Genomic DNA, 20906 nt, shown 5'->3' on the forward strand with positions numbered 1-20906 from the left:
TGAAGGATAGAGGTAAAGAAAGATAATTCAACACCTGAAAATGAGACCAAGAAAACAGCCTCCTTGAAATGCGAGATAGTACAATTAGTTAAACAGTAACCCTCAAAAAGATAAATTCAAGGCCGGGCATGGTGGTGCCTGTAATCCAAATGCTTTGAGAGGCTGAGGCAGGCAGATGGCTTGGGCCCAGGAGTTTGAGACCAGCCTGGGCAAACATGATACCACCCTGTCTTTACAAAAAATACAAAAATTAGCTGGGCATGGTGTTGTGTGCCTGTAGTCCCAGCTGCTCCAGAGGTTGAGATGAGAGGATCGCTTGAGCTCAGGAGGCAGAGGTTGCAGTGACCTGTGATCATGCCATTGTACCCCAGCCTGGGTGACAGAGTCAGACCCTACCTCAAAAAAAAAAAAAAAAAAAAAGAAGATAAATTCAAATCCTAATCCCTAGTACCTGTGAACACGACCTAATTTGGCAAAAGGGTCTTTACAGATGTAATTAAATTAACAATCTTGAGATGAGATTAGTCTCATCTCATCCAATCATTTCATCTCCTCCTAAATCCAGTGACTGTCGTCCTGTAACAGGAAGAAAAGGGAGATGAAGAAATAGAGACACAGGGGCAGTCAATATGAAGACAGTTGCAGAGATTAGAGTGATATGTCTACAAGCCAAGGAACATCATGAATTGCCAGTAGCCACCAGAAGCTAGGAGAGATGCATAAAATGGATTCTCCTCCAGAGGTCCCGGAAGGAACCAACCATGCTGACAGTTTGATTATGGACTTCTGGCCTCCAGAACTGAGAAAGAATAAATTTCTGTTTGTGGTAATTTGTTACAACAGCCCTAAGAAATGAATACAGACAGTGAGTAGCTACTTACTTCCGCAGTGCCAAGGGCTCCCCAGTGGTTGGGCTGAGCTTTGATTTCCAGCAGAGCCAAGTGTACTTTGAAGAGCCTGTGTATTAATGTAGCAGGGGTCATCAAAGAGATCTACTCGGCACGTGTGCTTCAATAATGAGGTATCTCGCTGGGACTGCACCCCTCTTGGATGGACATTACCTGTAGTGATTAGTAGTGATCAATACATTATGTTTTTTGCTTTGTAAATAGTAAATAGAATCATGTTTGAGTCTAGAATTCATAGAAACCTAAAGGCCATGCCCCACCCTATACAATGATTGAATATTAACTTTTAGGTTTGACCTGGAAAATCAAAAGAAGCACCAGTCTCTGAGAGAAAGCCACCCTCTCACTGGGCTTCTTTCCCCTCTCGGACCCAGCCCCCAGCCAACCAATTACATCAACAGCAGACAGAAGACAAGTAAGAAGATCTAAAGAGGACTGACTGGCCATGGAAGAAAGACGGCTGATAGTCTCAGCAAACAGCACAAACCCACACTCAACACTGCTCAGAGGGGTTGCCCAGGAATCAGGAAAACACACATGTCATATTGAACTTGAATATCTGTAATTAAACTACTTTTCAAAACTGATTAATTTTAAATCCTTATTTCCTGTGAACTAAATTAATTTATAAATAAGAAGTGAATGAATGAACACAATAAAATTCTTAAGAGTAGGAAGTCTGGCTTCTTTCTATGCTCAAAGTTTGCTCTTGCCAACCTCAGCCTTGCACCAATTGCTGATGTTTAATTCTGTTATTCAATGAAAAGAACTCAAGCCTCAGGTTATCTCCTCCTCCTCTATTAATCTGTTCTCTCTCCTTCCATTCTATTCTACACATTGTAGCTCAAATAATCTTTTGAAAACTGCAAATCCGGTCATATTTCTCAGAAGTTTCATATACCTCTTCAATTGCTTCCCACGCTCTTTAACAAGCTGTAGGCCCTGCTGTGTCTACCCAGCTACCCTTCTTCCTCTCTCCTCCCCAGCCTCTGCCTGGGATCACACTGGCTTTCCTGCAGTATGATCTCACATCGAAAGGCTGTCTCCTCTAATTAACATGTTCTTCTCTCCTTTTCTCCATCACCGTCATCCTTCAGATGTTAACTTAAACATCTCTATCTTTAGGAAGGCCTTTCCTGACCTTCCAGACCAGACTAGATCTCTGCTTTCCTAGCAGTTTTCACTAGACCTCTAATATGGTTTGGCTGTGTCCCCACCCAAATCTCATCTTGAATTGTAATAATCTTCATGTGTCAAGGGCAGGGTCAGATGGAGATAACTGAATCATGGGGGCAGTTTTACCTATACTCTTCTCCTCCTACTGAATGAGTCTCAGATCTGATGGTTTTACAAATGGGAGTTCTCCTGCACAAGATCTTTTGCATGCTGCCATGTAAGATGTGCCTTTGCTTCTCCTTTGCCTTCTGCCATGACTGTGAGGCCTCTGCAGCCATGTGGAACTGTGAGTCCATTAAACCTCTTTCCTTTATAAATTACCCAGTCTTGGGTATGTCTTTATTAGCAGCATAAGATCAGATGAATACAACCTCCAAAGTCCGTATCATGTGAGTAATTCATTCTATTATTTAAGTTCTATTCTATTATTTAGTTAAACAGAATATGTGCCAGCCATATAGCTAGCCAGCTGTGCTCAGGGTCATCATGAGGCTGCACCTGAACTAGTGACATTCCTTTGCCATAATGAAAGACAACATTAGTCCTTCTATTGCTTTAGTCATTAAACCTTTTCAGTGTGGTCCAAGGACCAACATACTGAATTTCACATCAGGGTGAATAATGCTATGATACTTGTAACTCATAGTATGGAAACTAAGAATACACCAAGATGGAAACTAAGAATACACCAAGCAGGAGAAGCCCAGTCAGAAGTCTGCAGTCTTACCACCTGCTTCTCCTTTACTCCTTGTCTGTCAGCTGTGACATGTCATCTTGAAATGTGCCATGCTCTGTATGTGGGGTATCCTAAAACAAGAGTGAGGTTTCTACAAAGGGAGGAGTTGACAGGGTGCCTCATTTGTTTTGTACATTTTGCACATATAAGACAGTTTCCATTTGCTTAAGTGGATTTATAATTTATATTATCTAGTTTAAACTAAACTTGCTTTTACAAATGGAAAGCGGCTAAAAAATTACTGCAAAGAAATGAAGGATTAAGGATAATTCTTTTAGTACAAGCTCCTCCTTAGCTGCATTATGAGCTTATAAACAAGAATGATCTAATCAGATCAGAGCTTTGGCACCTCAAATGTTCAAATTATCAGCAATTAAATCTATTTTCTTTTTCAATAAATGCTCTAAATGCATACTAGACCTTGAGATATTATCTAATGATAGCATCCAGCTGTTGTAATTAGCAAGTCTTTGTAAAAAATGTTCATTTATCATCTACTCTAACTTTAAATTTTCCTATATTTGTGTGTTTTATGATATATGCATATTAATATATTAGCACATGTGTATACAACTTATACATTATTAAATAACCATTTATGTAGGAATGCCTGTTCATAAAAATTTACTGAAAGTGAAATAAAATCTAAAGTGCTTGAAAGTGGCTAAGTCAGTTTTTTTTTTTTTTTTTAAGTTAACATCTCACCCTGTCACCCAGGCTTCAGTGTATTGGTGCAATCACAGCTTACTGCAGCCTCGAACTCCTAGGTTAAAGTGATCCTCCCGCCTCAGCCTCCAGAGTCACTGCAATTACAGGTGTGAGCTACCGGGCCTGGCTAGAGGTCAGCTTTTAAATTTCATATGGACCTGAGTTCAAATCCCTGTGGTATTTCTTACTATCTGAGTGGTCTGGGATGAGTTAATTAACCTCCCTAAGACTCAGTTTTCATATCTGTAAAGTGTGGGTGCCTGGCTTAAAATACTGTTGTGAGGACTAAGTGAAATAATGTTGGTGAGACACTGAGCATAGTGCCTGCCTTATAGCAGGTATTCGATAAATAGTTCCCACGGATGCTCAGTTATTATTTAGTCATTGATGCTGGGCCTCCATACATGATGCTTATCTCTTACTGCAATATCCTCCCCCTCCTTTTCTTTACCTAATTCTTATTTGTCCTTTAAGATTCTGCTCTGAAACCATCTTTTTCAGGAAGCCTTCCCCTGAATCCTTCCCTCCCCAAGGTCGGGAATGGTGCCACTTCATGATATACTGCAAGAATCTGTTTACTTCTGTCTTCCCCTTCAGACTGCAAATTCCTCGTGTCCTTGAGGAAAGACTAGAACCCATCTAGTCTGTGTATCTTCTGCACCTTCAGTGCTTGGGATGAAGCACGTGCTCAAAAGAAAAATGTTTATCAGCTAACTGGACAAATGACTGCATGTCTATCCAATCTTCCTTTGTTGGCATATTTAACCCCATCACGTTTTGAAGACTCTGGATCAACCCATAGCACAGGGTGATAACGCATCTGCCCCTCACAAAGCGTTAGCCTGAGCTAACCACATCAATTGTACCATCCCGTAGGATGACACCAAAAGCATCAGTGTTTATGTCCAGCCTCTCTTGAAAACTGCCACCTGTAAGTGCACAATAGCGTACTGAAAAAAAAAGAAAGAAACTGCCATCCGTTTCTTTTTCATATGTGCCATCATATTTAAGTTGGTAATGTTGCCTTAAATTAAAAAAAAAAAAAAAAGCCCACCCCAGACCCAAATTTAAAATCATTCTAGGCTGAAGTGTATGGTTCACGAGGGCTTAGACACACGTGCCAGCTAGTATGCTTTCCAAAAGTTCTTTGTGCCAAGTGTTACTCCAAGACCCTATCCAACTTTCTTAAATATATACAAAGGTAGAGGAAAATAAATATATACAAAGTGTATACACTGTAAGTAACAACATTTTAAAGTGTAAGCCCTTAGGGTTTGTGGGAACTTAATGTCTTTTTGATTAAAAATATCAACATTTCAATTTTAACTGGAAGGTCAGGGAAACATTATTCTATTTTGCTAATTATTGTTTTCCATGAGGGATTTTTTCCACAAGTATGAAGGATAAGGATCTTTTCTATGTCTAGTGATACACAGAATTAACTCTTTCAACAACCAGAGGCTACTGCAGTATTTATAATACACTGGAATTCACGTTTGAAGTCAATATTTGAATAAATGAATCTCTTGGGAGGTTACTGAAAATTTTTCTATAGGTATCTCTCAAATGCCTATATATGAATCTCTGGGAAAAGCCACAAAAACTACATATTTGCTATTCTGGCAACTGTTCTTAAATTACTCATTGGTAAAGAATTTCGGATTACTTTAAAAACACATGCCCAAGTAGGCCAAGTGCAGTGGGTCACGCCTGTAATCCCAGCACTTTGGGAGGCCAAGGCGGGCGGATCACCTGAGGTTGGGAGTTCGAGACCAACCTGACCAACATGGAGACACCCCATCTCTACTAAAAACACAAAATTAGCCAGGCATGGTGGCGCATGCCTGTAATCCCAGCTACTCGGGAGGCTGAGGCACGAGAATCGCTTGGACCCGGGAGGCAGAGGTTGCAGTGAGCTGAGATGGAGCCATTGCACTCCAGCCCGGGCGACAACAGGGGAATTCCGTCTAAAAAGAAAACAAAAAACAAACAAACAAAAAAACATGCCCAAGTAATCACAGACAGGACTCAAGGTAGGATTACCTGATTTATAGGTGCCTAGGGATAAAATGACACTGTAGTAGGAAAATCCCTCCTGCCATAGTAGGAGGGAGACCTTACATGTCATGGCCACTGGGACATGGATTGAGTCCTTCTATCCCACCATGGTTTTACTAGTTAAGGTTTGGAGAGATAGCCTCTGAGCATTCTGGTTCCTCACTGGAACTCAGAAGTGGCTTTTTTATGGAAACGATGTTGTAATTCAGTGATTTACGGGGGAGCAAAGTATCTAGGTGAGGGACTTCTCTTAACTGCAAACACCATCTCACCTCCTCAAGATTCTGAAGTTCCCAGTTACAATCATTATCTTAGAGCCACCATTAAGAAAAGTAGTATGCAATAGAACTTTCTATTGTTTTATCTGTCACTACAAAATATACATTTAAGCTTCAATATAGGCAAACCAGAATAGTAGAATATAGTACACTTGTCTAAGAGTCAACCATCATGGCTAGGATTAATTCTATAAAAATATATCCCAGGCTCCAAACAAACTTTTATTAAAGTTTGTTAATGTGTTTGGATCTTCTCATAGTGGCTTAGGGAAATATATATGCAAATAAGAATAAGGGGTTATATTGTTTGTTGGTATAAAGAAGAAAAAAACTAAGATAATCTGAAACAATAAATTAAATTATATGGCAAGACTACACTTACAAAAAGAAAAATCTTGAATAAACGTGGAAATACTTTCATATCCATTAATTCCTTCATAAATTTATGTTTTTGGAGATGGGTGTTTTAATAATTTTTTTTAATTATTCAAGTTGAGAACTCTTGGGGGAAAAAAGAAGGGAAGCCATGTCCCCTTTTTCTTGTGGTAGTACTGTGATTTAGCCCATTCAACATAATTCTAGAAATGTCCATTTCTAGACTTTCATTCGTGAGTTCCCTTCAGAAGCTGGGTTATTGAGGACAGGACGGATGTGGCTATGCTGACTATTTAATGGAGAGGAGGGAAACAAGCTGGGAAGGGAGGTGTTTGGGCAGGACTGAACATTATGAAGATCCTTAGGACACTGCTGTAGGTTCGACACTCATCCTTCTCTCTTTACTCCTGAGCTCTCTCTCTGTCCCAGTGATCTGGGAACTGGTCTTGGCATGCTTAGTTCTGGTGTCCATTTACTTTTTTTTTTCTCTCTCTCTCTCTTTCCCCTGCTCTCTCTTCCTCTCTCCCTATGTCCCTTTCCTACTTGCTTCCTACCTCCCTCTCTGTGCCTGGATAATTCCCACTCATCCTTCAGGCCTTGGTTTGATTGTCACTTCCTTAGAGAGAGCCTCTACAGCCCCCCAAATTAAGTTAGGTTTTCCCATTATTTCTTCCCATAGCATCTTGGGCTTTGAAGCACTCATCATACTTGTAGGCATTTGTTTAAGGTGTGTCTTCCTGGCTAAACTGCAAACTACAAGAGTGCCAGTTGTGTCTCTAGCTCTAGCACCTAGCACAGTGCCTGACCCATGGGAAGTCCTCAATAAGTAGTCATTAAATAAAGAGTTGAATAAATTAAGAATATATGCATGAGATAAAATAGGACATGGAGGTATTTCCAAGTGAGCTTCAGTACAGGGGAGAACATGGTTGCAATACCACAAGGCATGCGTGATACATTCCTGACTATTAAATCCTTAGGTTAAGAACCTCCAGGATGAGGGAAAGGAGAGAGGAAGGAAGTATGGCTGCCAGAGAGCGTAACTTTTAAGATATTCATACTTACCATTAATTTAATTTGTTTAGTAATGTTATTAAAGATTGGTTTGGAATTTTAAATAACTTTAAAGAATGGCATGGAATTTTAATTTCTATCATAAGAAGGCATGCTTTTACAGAACTTAAAATACTGCCTTAGCCCTGGCATGGTGGCTCACGCCTGTGATCCCAGCACTTTGGGAGGCCAAAGGAGGCGGATCACTTGAGGTCAGGAGTTTGAAACCAGGCTGACCAACATGGCGAAACCCCATTTCTACTAAAAATACAAAAATTAGCTGGGCATGGTGGCGGGTGCCTGTAATCTCAGCTACTCAGGAGGCCGAGGCAGAAGAATTGCTTGAACCCAGGAGGCTGAGGTTGCAGTGAGCTGAGATTGCGCCATTGCACTCCAGCCTGAGCCACAGAGTGAGACTCTGTCTCAAAAAAATAAATAAATAAAGATAAAATAAAATAAAATAAAATGCTGCCTTAGTTCACTACTCTGTTTACAAGATAGAGGAAGGTGGTAATCATACCTATACCAGAAAGAATAAATCTTCATATATCCTTCATGATATAAAAATAATAAAATTAATATATTACATTGGTGTAATTCCATAAGAAATAAAAAAGTATCCTTGGAAGTGACTGTCTTGTAGATGGCAAGTACCTGCTAATTTAGTTTGAGTTCTTAAATATGGTTATCCATCTCTATTCTCCACTGCATTATTTACACAGTTCAGTCATCTCTCCCTCTAAAACTGTAAAACTTTCCTTCCTGAAGAAATAAATATGATCAACAACTAATAGGAATTAAAATGACTAACTCACAGTATAATTTGTTTTAATTAAAATATATTTCCAATCTGATAGTTGATGCTGTGGAAATGTTTTGTCCAACATCAATGATCACATGCAGTAATAAAACATTTAATAATCTGGCAAATATGGGGTGGACAAGCTCCTAATTGAGACTCTCACATTTCAGACATCCTTTTGTTCCCTGCACCATGCCAGAATAAAGGTTTTATCTTAATCCTAAAGGATCTGACAGGCATCAATTTTCACATTAGCTTACTCCTGATCTTTGAAGTAGAACTCCCTTGGGTTTCGAGCAGAGAAAGCACCTTTCCAGAGAGAGAGCTTTCATGATGTCAAGGCAGTAAAAGACTCCATAAAGCAAAACCATCAGCATGGCAGATCGCACAAGAGCAAGGGAGAACCATGAACCTCCCTGGTGACACATATGCAACATTCTGGGCCTCTCTGAGAAGCCTACAGCCAAAGGATTGTGTGTTTAGTGGTAGATACCTGACTTTTCAATGAAGTATTTAAGAGCAAGGGCCACACATGTCCATAGGACTTACAAGGAATAAGGAGGGTGGCAGATGGAGAAGGGCATTGTACATACCTATTGCCCTGCTTTGTTCTAAACAGTTCTCATATACACTGCTGCACTTGGAGTTTCCAGGCTGCATGAACAACAAATTATGAAACATTTACAAACATAGTACACATTCATAAACTTAAAAGAAAAAATTAATAATACTCCCAGAAGAATATAGCAGACTTTACTTTCTGACACAGGAAATGTTTGACAAGTAAGAAAAGTAAACTGATATTTTGGGTGAACAGTGTACACTTTTCATAGTTCATCACCTTGGAGCTGCAGAGTTGGTTCTGATTGGGCTGCGGGATTCTAAAGGCTACCAGTGTCCTGTGTCCTGAGGGTTATTGCTTCTGCTTGAGAAGTCGCATTCCAGAACTCAATCCAAGTCTCAGCCAGAAAGTGATTTTCAGGACATTGCTATAAACATTGGCCATGTAGCCAACCTCTATCTAACTTTGAATTGGTAGACTGCATCTCTACTCTACTCAGGTTTGTGCCAGGCTCACGTCTCACCCTTGAAAATCTCATCCAGAGAGCTTCAATCATCCCTGTACATACAATCTCATCAGCAATACACTGGAGGGAGGGATCCGCTTGATGCCTTTGAGATGGGCAGTGTCTTTGGAAAGATTAGTTTGGCAGCACTGTGCAGGAGGGTTTGAGGGAATGAGATTAGAGTCAGGAAAGGGTCTTTCAGAATCATCTAGGCAAGTGAGGACCGGTACTTAGAAAGAGGCAGTAGAAGTGGAAAAGTTTGGATAGACTCAAAACATATTTTCATGGTAGAATCCTAGGTCTTGAAGACTGAACTGATATGGGGCCCAAAGTGTGAGAACAACAGAAGATTGTAGATTAATGAAAGATTGTCAGTGCCATTAATAAACACGAGTAAATCAGTAGAGGAATCAAGTTTGGAGTCAGGGAGAAAATGCTGAGTTCAACCTTGATATAGGTAAGCAATGTAGTGCAGTACGGCATTACAGCTACAGAGATACATAAGAGCCAAAGACAGAGAAGTTAGAGGAAGTGTGTATACAGGTGGCCTGCCAGAAGCAAGATAAACGCCCAGGGTAGAGCCTGGGAGAGTGCTAATGTGGTGGTATGGCAGGGCTTGTGTTTTTACTGGAGGAGATGAAATAAATGATAACGTAAAAAGGTGCGACTTACTTTGAAACATATCAAAAATAAGATGGATCAATGGATGATAATCAGCTATATATGTAATAAAGCAAATATAAAAAAATGTTAATTGTAGAACTGAGATGGTGAGTTTGTGAGTGTTCACTGCATAATTCTTTCAAATAGTCTATACGTTTAAAAATACTCATAATAAAATGTGAAAAAATGAAAGGACAGCAGCGACTAGAGAAGCAGAAAGAGAATGATAAGGTGGAAATGTTTTGGAAGCTTACAGAAGAGGTCTCAAAAAATAAGAGGTGGGGCCAGGTGTGGTGGCTCACACTTGTAATCTCAGCAATTTTGGGAGGCCGAGGCAGGCAGATTACCTGAGGTCAGGAGTTTGAGACCAGCCTGGCCAACATGGCGAAACCCTGTCTCTACTAAAAATACAAACATTAGCTGGACATGGTGGCATGCATCTATAATCCCAGCTCCTTGGGAGGCTGAGGCAGGAGAATCACTTGAACCCAGGAGGCAAAGGTTGCAGTGAGCCGAGATCACGCCACTGCACTCCAGCCTGGGTGACAGAGTGAGACTCTATCTCAAAAAATAAATAAATAAATAAATAAATAAATAAATAAAATAAAAATAAAAAATAAAAAAATTAAGAGGTGGAAGTCTTAGACATAGCAATCAGGCAAGAGAAAGAGATAAAAAACATACAAATAGGAAAAGAATAAGTCTATTTTTCTTCACTGACTATATGATTCTATACCTAGAAAACACTAGACTCTGCCAAAAGGCTCCCAGAAGTGATAAACTTCAATAAAGTTTTGGGACACAAAAGCAATGTACAAAAATCAGTAGCATTTCTATACACCAATAACATTCAAACTGAGAGCCAAATGAAGAGCACAATTTGACTTACAATAGCCACCAAAATATAATAAAATAAAATACCTAGGAATACATCTAACTAAGGAGGTTAAAAGTCTCTACAAGGAGAAAAAGAAAACACTGCTGAAAGAAATCACAGATGACACAAATGAAAAAGCATTCCATGCTTATGGATTGGAAGAATCAATATAATAAAAATGGCCATACTAGCCAAAGCCATCTACAGATCCAGTGCTATTCCAATAAAACACCAACATCATTTTCCCCAGAAAATGACGGTTCATATGGAACCAAAAAATGAGCTCAAATAGCCAAAGCAATCCTAAGCAAAAAGAACAAAGCCAGAGGCATCACATTATCTGACTTCAAACTACACTATAAGCCTACAGTAACCAAAACAGCATGGTACTGGCACAAAACCACACACGTAGACTAATGGAACAGAATAGAGAACCCAGAAATAAAGGTGCACACCTGCAGCCATTTGATCTTTGACAAAAATAAGCAATGGGGAAAATACTCCCTATTCAATAAGTGGTGCTGGGATAGCTGGTTAGCCATATGCAAAAGAACGAAACTGGGCCGTTACTTTTCACCATATACAAGATGTATTAAATATATAAACCTAAGACCTCAGAATTGTAAGAATCCTAGAAGTAAACTTAGGAAATCTATTCTGGACATCAGCCTTCAGAAAGAATTTGTGACTACATCCTCAAAAACAATTGCAACAAAAATAAAAATGGACAAGTGGGACCTAACTAAAGAGCTTCTAAGCACAGCAAAAGAAACTATCAACAGAGTAAACAGACAATCTACAGAATAGGAGAAAATATTCACAAACACTGTGCATCCAAATAGGTCTAATATGTAGAATCTATAAGAAACTTAATCCAACAAGCATAAAACAACCCCACTAAAAAGTGGGCAAATTTCATGAACAGACATTTCTCAAGAGAATACATACAAGCAGCCAACAAACATAGGAAAAGATGCTCAACATCACTAATCATCAGAAAAGTGCAAATCAAAACCACAATGAGATACCATCTCACACCAGTCAGAATGGCGATCATTAAAAAGTCAAAAATACAGATGCTGGCGAGGCTGCAGAGAAAGGGGAATGCTCATACACTGTTGGTAGGAATGTAAACTAGTCCAGTCACTGTGAAAAGCAGTTTGGAGAGTTCTCAAAGAACTTAAAACAGCACTGCCATTTGACCTAGCAATCCTAACTACTGGGTATACACCCAAAGGAAAATAAATTGTTCTATCAAAAAGACATATGCATGTGTATGTTCATCGCAGCACTATTCACAATAGCAAAGACATGGAATCAATCTAGGTGCCCATCAATGGTGGATTGGATAAAGAAAATGTGGTACATATACACCATGGAATACTATGCAGACAGCCACAAAAAAAGAATAAAGTCATGTCCTTTGCAACAACATGGATGCTGCTGGAGGCCATTATCCTAGGTGAATTGACACAGGAACAGAAAACCAAATACCACATGTTCTCACTTATAAGTAGGAGCTAAATATTGGGTACTAATGGACATAAAGATGGCAACAATTGACCCTGGGGACCACTAAAAGGGGGAGGGAAAGAGGGGGGCAAAGGCTGAAAAGCTATCTGTTACTATGCTCACTACCTGGGTGATGGGATCATTTGTATCTCAAACCTCAGCATCGTGCGATATACTGATGTAACAAATGTGCACACATACTCCCCGAATCTAAAATAAAGATTGAATTTAGTACCCATGGACGCAAATGTCACCTTCACCTATGTGAGGGTGAAGGATGGGAGAAGGGTGAGGATTTAAAAACTACCTACCAGGTATTATGCTGGGTGACAAAATTATCTGTATGCCAAACCCCCATGACAAACAATTTACCCTTGTTAACAAACCTGCACATGGACCCCTTGAGCCTAAAATAAAAGGTGGAAATAAAAAAAACTAAAACTGAAATAAAATAAAATAAAAGTTGAAATTATAAAAACAAAAACAACAACAGAGAAGAGGCATCAAACATTATAAAACAGACGCAGAATACTGACGAATAGATTTAGCAATTAAACCACTGGTGACCATTGTAAAAGTAACTTCCATCAAGTTGTCAAGCCGAGCTCAGCTCTTCCAGTATAGTACACATGTTAACACAAAGACAGGGACGATGCTTTCTAGAAGTTTGTGGGTGAAAGGAAGATGACAAGGAGGTGGAACATTATTAGGTTGGGTTGAGGGAGTCCAAGTTTTTTGCAGGCAGAAGGAACCAATAGAGAAAGAGCGAAGACTGAGACAGAGGTTACTGGACAGAACTAGGACACAGAGTTGGCAGGAGAGGATTGGATGAGAAGCACAGGGAAAAGATTAGCTTTGGAGATAGTTGCTAAGGAAGAGAAGCAAGGAGAACATGGGCAGACTTAGAGCTGTGGAGGGGTGAAGCTGAGGATAACATGTTGGATCGCCTCAGTCTTCCAGTGAAGCGAGATATGAGATCATCTGCTGAGGCTACAATTGGGGGATTAGGAGTAAAAATGATCTAGTGCAGCCTCTGGCAGTTATTCACTCTCCAGCTCTGTATTTGAGGAAGACAGGACTTTCTCTAAACTAGCATTTGGAAATCCTCAAAGTAAAGGCTCTAGTGATCAGGGCAGAATTGCACTGCTGGGTCCAGTAACAATAAAACATTACATACCAAATAGCACAACTTTTCACACCGTATGGGGCAGTAAGCCATTTGTTCCGTGGCTTGAACTTTGATCCGCATATCGGAAACACCACCGGCTGGTGGCTGCTTCCCTGGAATTTCATTGTAATATTCATGATCTTCGCTCTCCTCGGCATGGCTATCAATACGCACCTCCTCACTGCGAAGGAAAAAAGAATCCTCAAAAGGCGGAGCGAAAATTCAAATACTGTAAGGGATGCAAGGGGATCAGAACCAAGCAAATCATCCCGAAAAACTTTGCATTCATGTTTTCAGTTTATAGCCGTGCTTCAGTGATGTTAAACATCTGGATGGAAGCCGTCAGATGGCTGAGTTGTTTAGCTTTCTGTAGACAAAATGGGGTAAGCCAATAGAAAGTGCCAATGGGATGCTTCTGTGTCTCCTCCAGTGATAAAAACAATGATAATAACAATATATGAACTCCCTAAATGTAAGACATTTTTGTCATAAGATTATAAAAATACAAAGTGTTCTTGAGTATCTCCAGCACACTTTGATTGTTCCATTTTGGAAATGTTTTGCCCACATAAAATTTAAATATTGTTCTTTGGGTACAGGGCCTGTCCCAGTTTATTAATCCAAGATGAAAAAAAAAAAATAAGAGAGCTATGGCCAGCTATCTTGTCTGCACAGAACTGGAGGGGTATATGGGATTAATAAAGAAATATTAGAACCATATGTGGTAAGTGGGTAGATTTATATAAACAGGGAATTGTTTTAAAAATTGAAACAGGGCAAGACAAACAAACAAACAGACTTTTCTTCCAAATTGGAATCAGGGATAGTTTCTTACAAAAAAAAAAGAATAAATCAAGTCTATTTGGATTGAACTGATTCAACTGACAACTCACACAGTTTTGTTGGGTTCATTACATGCCAATAAAATGATAGCACTAAGACAGAAGTGCTATCCTGGGAAAAATTCAGCATCAAAGCCTCCTGGTAACCCCCTCTCCTTTGCTACCCTAGACTACATCATAAAAGGAGATCTCCAAACTGAGTATTTGTTGATACACAAAGTGACAAACCAGAGGAAAATGCATTTTAAAGTACCTAAGAGTTTTGTTTCTCCGGCATGAATTGTGTGAGCCAGAGGCATCACTGCATTCCACACTTGGTGGAGTCTGACAGGCCTGAAAGGGTTCAGCTTTCATTGCAGACTTTCTGTGCCTTAGAACGACCAAATTCTTGGGTCCCATCATGTTCCACTCCAACCACAGTTTAGCTGGAGCCTATCTATTTACGTTGCAAACCAACTGACAGGAATTCCTACACGAGACATTTAATTCTTATTTTGTTCTTTGTTCTTGCTGTTTTTTTTTTTTAACTGATATGCAAAGGATCTGGGGTTGAATCAAATCTAAGAAGTTTATTGATGTTTATTATTTTGATTTCAATTAATTAATTCAAAGCTCTTTATAGTGCTAGAATAACAGAGATAATCTCTTCTTACTTTTAGTGAAAAGGGATCTACTCTTTTGATCTTGTTATAAAGCAAGAGGATATAACTGGATAAATATGAATGGAAGGAAAATATTATTTTGTACTGAGACTGTGTCTATTTGTAAGAAAAAAATTACTAATTTTATTAGTTCATTTTAAAATGCCACATGAATGTTATATACACACACAAATAAATATATACAGAAAACTGCACACATATATATACATAGTCAAATTATTATAAAACTCTTGGCTGACCTTTCACAAGACGTATCTAAAGAAGGATTTTTCAAGTACTGTTTAAACCGGAGTTCAAAAGCCTGCCCTATGGTATTTATGACGTCTTGGGCCATTCCATTGTGGCATTCCAATATGTGACAGGCTGCAAGAGGACATACAAAAAACAATATTATAATAAATTTTTAGAAAGAGAAGATTACATAAAATCAAAATACTTCAAAACCATTAACTGATAATTGAATAAAAGGGAGCAGGACTACAAGTTCTCTGCAGCCATGAAACAGTATAAAGAATACTTCACATTTCACATGAATCAAAGAGAAGAAACATTCGCATTTTACATCAAAATATATCCAACACTTACAAATTGGGGGCTCAAGGCAGGGATTTGGGGGCCACATTTTCACAAAAGTACACTGATTGGACTAATAATGTGACTAATGTTTAACTGCTAGCTCTTGAACTCAATGTAAATGATGCTTGGGGCAGTAATCTACACAGAGGGCGAAGTTTGAGGTTTCATCTTTGTCCTCTTTGCATGGTACGTTTTGGAAGATTGAAAAAATATGACTTTCCAAATCGCTTCCAAAAGTGGGGAATGAGCTGTTGGTAAAGATAGGGGCTTTGGAATACCAACCTCCTCCCCTGCCGCCACCCCTTTTCCCTGTCATTGCTACTACAAAGCACTGAAAAATCCCCGTCTTTGAAGTTCCACTAAAGAACTATCTTCAATAAGCATCAAAATCAGCATTGGGTGAAGGTGTCATTACCAGAAGATAAAAGAGTTTATATTAGATACTTTTTCTGAAACACAGTCACCGGGAACGCGCTAGTTTTCACACAAAAATAAACAAGTCGGGGCGCTGGCAGGCATCCGACTATCATAAATGGGTAAGCGAATCTGCTGCTGCCACTGAAAAGAGGAGCCTGTGGTTAGGTACTGTAAATTAAACTCTCTGCCATATGTAACATCATTCCTGCCTTGGTGAGAATATGGCCTTGCAATATGAAGATATAATGATTGAAGTTTCCTAACGATGACCTAGAAAGAGTTCTAAGGATGGCTTAAAGACAGAGGCAACAAGTCTCACAATGAAGTTTTACAAAGGAACACTGGGATAACCTGAAGAATTGAGAGATGAGGAAAAGACCAATAACAGTTTAATATACACAAGAGTGTTGTAAAAATTGTCAGCTATTCTCTGAGAATAGGAAAGCAGGGGAGAGGCAATGGGCTTAAAGGAGTGCATGGAGAATCAGATTAAATACCAGGGAAAGTATCTTGGGTCTCAGCATTTTGAAAACAAACCTGGAACACATTACTAAAAGGGATATCTGAGGAGAGGAGAGACAGCTGTCTTTACGGACTGGTTTAACTATGCTAACTTGGAAGCATGATTTTATGCTTTGCATTGTCTTGGAAAAAATTCGTATTTATCTGAAGTAAAAGGTAATTCATTCACATCTAATAGAATTTGTAGAGTTGATAACAGTAAGTTATAACAGAACCTATAACAGTGTTTCTTAGCCTTATGTTAATAAACATCTCAAGGAATCTCAGATATTCTCATTCCAAAACTAATTTGACTTCTACTTAAAAATTTTGTCTGAACACTTCTGAAAGGGGTGTGTGTGTGTGTGTGTGTGTGTGTGTGTGTGTGTGTGTGATGGTGGTGTGGTGGTATTACTAAATCAAACAAGGCTACGGTGTCAAATCTTCATTCTTATAAAGTTGCCCCTTTAAAGTACAAATTGGATCCTGAAATAGACTTAGGAGCTAATTCCAGTTTTGAAACCCAGTTAAGAATATCTATAAATTTATATCTTTCCCACCAAAGGAAAATATTTGGTCTATCTTTAGACTGCCATTTTATATTGTTCCTATATTTTTCTCCACAGTAGCTTTACATAGTGACCAACAGATAGAAAGTGCTCTAAATATAGTTGTTGAATGAATAAATACTGATTTCTCTGAATCATATGAGTAGTTCCACTGTATGAAATTGTCTTTGAGTTGTTTGAAGTGAGAACTGCCGTGGGTCCCTGCAGTGGGACATGTTCTTATAGCCACTAGGTGATATAAATTATTTCTTTGGTCATTTGTGGAAATAGTGTCCTTTTTGCTAGTCAGGCCTCATATCCCGAGACCTAAAAAGTACCCTTGGAGATAGATGTATCCTCCAGTTGAGCCAAAAGAAGCTGTGTTACATTATAAGAAAAGGTAATTCACTAGTCCCAGATACTTGGGAGGCTTAAAGGAGGGAGGAAAGAGGTTCACTTGAGCCCAGGGGTTACAGGCTCTAGTGTACTGTGGATCACACCTGTAAACAGCCACTGCACCCCAGTCTAGGCAACATTGCAAGACCCTGTCTCTAAAAAAGAAAGAAAGGAAGAAAGAAAGAGAGAGAGAGAGCTTCCATAATATCAAATATGGCTTAAATGATAAAATATCTCCTAACACTAATATGCTAGCAACCTAACCAAATAAATACTTTTTTTTTTTTTTTTTAAAAGGAAAGGTAATCCTTTTGTTTTTAATCTCGTAAATTCTCAGTCCAATCAAAAATGAAGTCAAGGCCAGGTGTGGTGGCTCACGACTATAATCCCAGCACTTTGGGAGGCTGAGGCAGGTGGATCACTTGAGGTCAGGAGTTCAAGACCAGCCTGGCCAACATGGTGAAACCCCATCTCTACTAAAAATACAAAAAACAAAAAACAAAACGGCTGGGCATGGTGGCAGGTGCCTGTAATACCAGTTACTTGGGAGGCTGAGACAGGAAAATCGCTTGAACCTGGGAGGCAGAGGTTGCAGTGAGCCGAGATGGCGCCATTGCACTCCAGTCTGGGCGACAAGAGTGAAACTCCATCTCAAAATAATAATAATAATAATAATAATAATAATAATAATAAAATAAAGTCAAAATAAAAGTCATATCAAAATGGAAACAACAATTTTTGCAATTTTGTTTTTTCTTAGGATTGAGGAGATGTTGAGAGATAAAGATGAGGAAGACAATGAGAGAAGCAAGATACTTAAGTATAAATAAATGAATAAATAAATAAATACAAAAAAACTAAATTGTACTTCCAGTGAGGGAGATGAGAGAATAGGATATTTAAAAGAACTCCATGAAAAGATTCAGACCTGAGTTCAAGTTCCAATTATGCCACTATTTATGTGACCTTGAACAAGTCACTTTATGGCAAGGTTCTTGTCTGCCAAGACAATGCCCTGAGTCATCTTTGAAGTCCCTTTTTGTTTTACAGAAATCCTATTCTTCCTCTGTCACAGAAGCTCAAACTCTCTGAGGAACAGGGTGGCATGTGGGTACACAGAAATGAATGAATCAATCAAACACATCAACCAGCCGCTACTGCTTCTGGCGTACCTCTAGAATCTTTTACTTATCTCAACTTTTCTGATTCTGATGCTTTAAGGTTTGGGTCCTGTTCATAGGCTGATGCTATCAACATAATTTTCTGCTTTTCTTTGGATTAGCCTATTACTACCATATTACTTTATTTGTTATAGAGACAGGTGTCTCACTATGTTGCTCAGACTGGACTTGAACTCCTGGGCTCAAGTGATCCTCCTGCTTCAGCCTCCCAAGTAGCTGGGACTACAGGCATGCCCCACCACACCCAGCTCGAGAAGACTGGACAAAAATAAAAGAACAAACAGTGGTGTCTGTCTGTCTCCAGGCAAGAAGCAACAGCACACAAACAGACTGACCCCATGCTGACGTTCTGCCCAGTCTCACCACCTCCAGGGAGCACACGTACTTTCACGGTTCCATTGTTGCCACTCATAGACATGCTATGTTGCTCTAAGGAAATGGTTTTTTTTAGGTTGGTCATGGGACAGGATAGAGGTGGGCTTTGAATCACATATAAATATGCCCATTTCCCAGGATTAGAACCAATTCCAAAAGCTTGGCCAAGAATTGCCCAATTTTCAGCTAAATGGAAAGAAGAAAGACATATATATATATGTCTATATATAAAAAGAGCCAAGTCACAAAAAAAGAGGGTGCCTTTTCAGCGATGTGGTAACTTTGTCACCACGGCCTGAGCTTGGCTTTCCATGTTGGGAACCAGATGAAAGTCTGGATTTTTTCATCCCACCTGTAGCAGGATGGGCTCACACTTCCAGCCCTGGGTATCAAGTACTACACTAAGATTCAAAAGAACCTGCAATATATATTAGTCTGTCTTTTTTATTTAGAATTAGGTAGTCGAATTAGGTAGTCATAAACAAGAGGATTAGGTAGTCACAAACAAGAGGATTACAACTATTCTTAAAGGATAACAGAACCTTCTTTACTAGTTTTATATATATTTTTTTGTTTGTTTGTTTGTGTGTGTGTGTGTGTGTGTGTGTGTGTGTGTGAGACGGAGTCTCGCTTTGTTGCCCAAGCTGGAGTGCAGTGGCACCATCTCGCCTCACTGCAAGCTCCGCCTCCCGGGTTCACGCCATTCTCCTGCCTCAGCCTCCCAAGTAACTGGGACTACAGGCACGCGCCACCACGCCCGGCTAATTTTTTGTATTTTTAGTACAGACCATGTTAGCCAGGATGGTCTCGATCTCTTAACCTCGTGATCCACCCGCCTCGGCCTCTCAAAGTACTGGGATTACAGGCGTGAGCCACTTCGCCTGGCTATATTTGTTTTTAATAAACAGTTTTTTGGTTTTGTTTCTGTCTTTTCCTTTTTTATACTTAGAAAACTAGAAATTCAAAAGTTCAGCTTTTCAGGTCAACCACCAGATGGTGCTATGGGATCAAAGCAGGGAATCCTCCATACTTAGGAAGAAACAACCTCAAAGAGGCAAGCCAGTATTCAGTTGATAGCGAATTAATACCACCAGGACAGTCGTACGCATACTTTATAACTATAAACAGAAATAAAAATAAGTGGATTAATTTAAGTTGGTTTTACTGGTTTTGGGTTTTTTTTTAAAAAAAAGAACTTTCTTCAGAGACCCAGAAGCATGGCCTTCCTATGTCCAGGTAGTCCAGGCAGTCCAGTCCCCTTCACAGACTACAGTCAGAGAAAATATTAAAACATTCCTGGACTGCTACATATTTGGAGTAAGACAATGTGGATTTCCTCTTTTACAGCAATTACAGAAGCAGAGTGTATTAATCACTAAGTAAACTCAAAACATTCTTACTGGAACTTACCTTTTCTACAGAAAAGGCCTTTGATAAAACGAAGAGTTCACTAAAGGGTCCTAGCCAAGATGGCAAAAGTGGAAACTGCTATGATTTCAATGCACTGATGCTGAAAGTGAATCAAGCAAACTGAAGAGTGGGAAGCTTCAGGATTGTCAGCATGAAGCCCAGTCTCCTCTGCTCATCTCCACTTAATGTCAACCATACTCTCCTCATACCCGCAATCTGGCTCCTGCCTTTATAGGTCCACAGAAATTGAGCTTTCCAGAGTGACCAGTGGCCTGTTAACTGCTGGGTGGAAGAGCATCTTCCCACCCTCATGCCCCTTAACTCCTTTCCAGTGTGTGACCATCTGAGATGTCTCCTTCAGAAGAAACGCTCTTCCCCTTTGTTAGGTAATACTCATTTCTTGATTTCCTCCCCTCCCCTGACTACTCCTTAGGCAAGTCGCTGTCTCCTGTGACTTTTCCCACTCCCTGACATCCTTAAGCAAGTCGCTGTCTCCTGTGACTTTTCCCACTCCCTGACATCCTTAGCCCTCTTCTTTCTGGGTTCTGCTAAGAAGTTGTAGTTTTTTTCTGAACCTGCTGGCCTGGCCTGCCTCCCTCCGCTCCCTGCCAGCCCCA

The 20906-nt window shown here is 39.6% G+C and overlaps 1 protein-coding gene across 1 annotated transcript in view; it reads right to left on the reverse strand.

The window, feature by feature from the left end:
• The window catches only part of SHC4 (SHC adaptor protein 4), a 140071-nt gene that overhangs the window by 17379 nt on the left and 101786 nt on the right, over nt 1-20906 (reverse strand). The window contains exons 7-10 of the mRNA XM_001113330.5: nt 15125-15248; nt 13391-13562; nt 8688-8748; nt 882-1061 (exon numbers count right to left, since the gene is read on the reverse strand). Coding sequence (XP_001113330.2) covers nt 882-1061; nt 8688-8748; nt 13391-13562; nt 15125-15248 — 537 coding nt within the window. The remainder of the gene's footprint in view (nt 1-881; nt 1062-8687; nt 8749-13390; nt 13563-15124; nt 15249-20906) is intronic.

This window comes from Macaca mulatta, chromosome 7, assembly GCF_049350105.2.
Source record: "Macaca mulatta isolate MMU2019108-1 chromosome 7, T2T-MMU8v2.0, whole genome shotgun sequence".
Lineage (NCBI taxonomy): Eukaryota > Metazoa > Chordata > Mammalia > Primates > Cercopithecidae > Macaca > Macaca mulatta.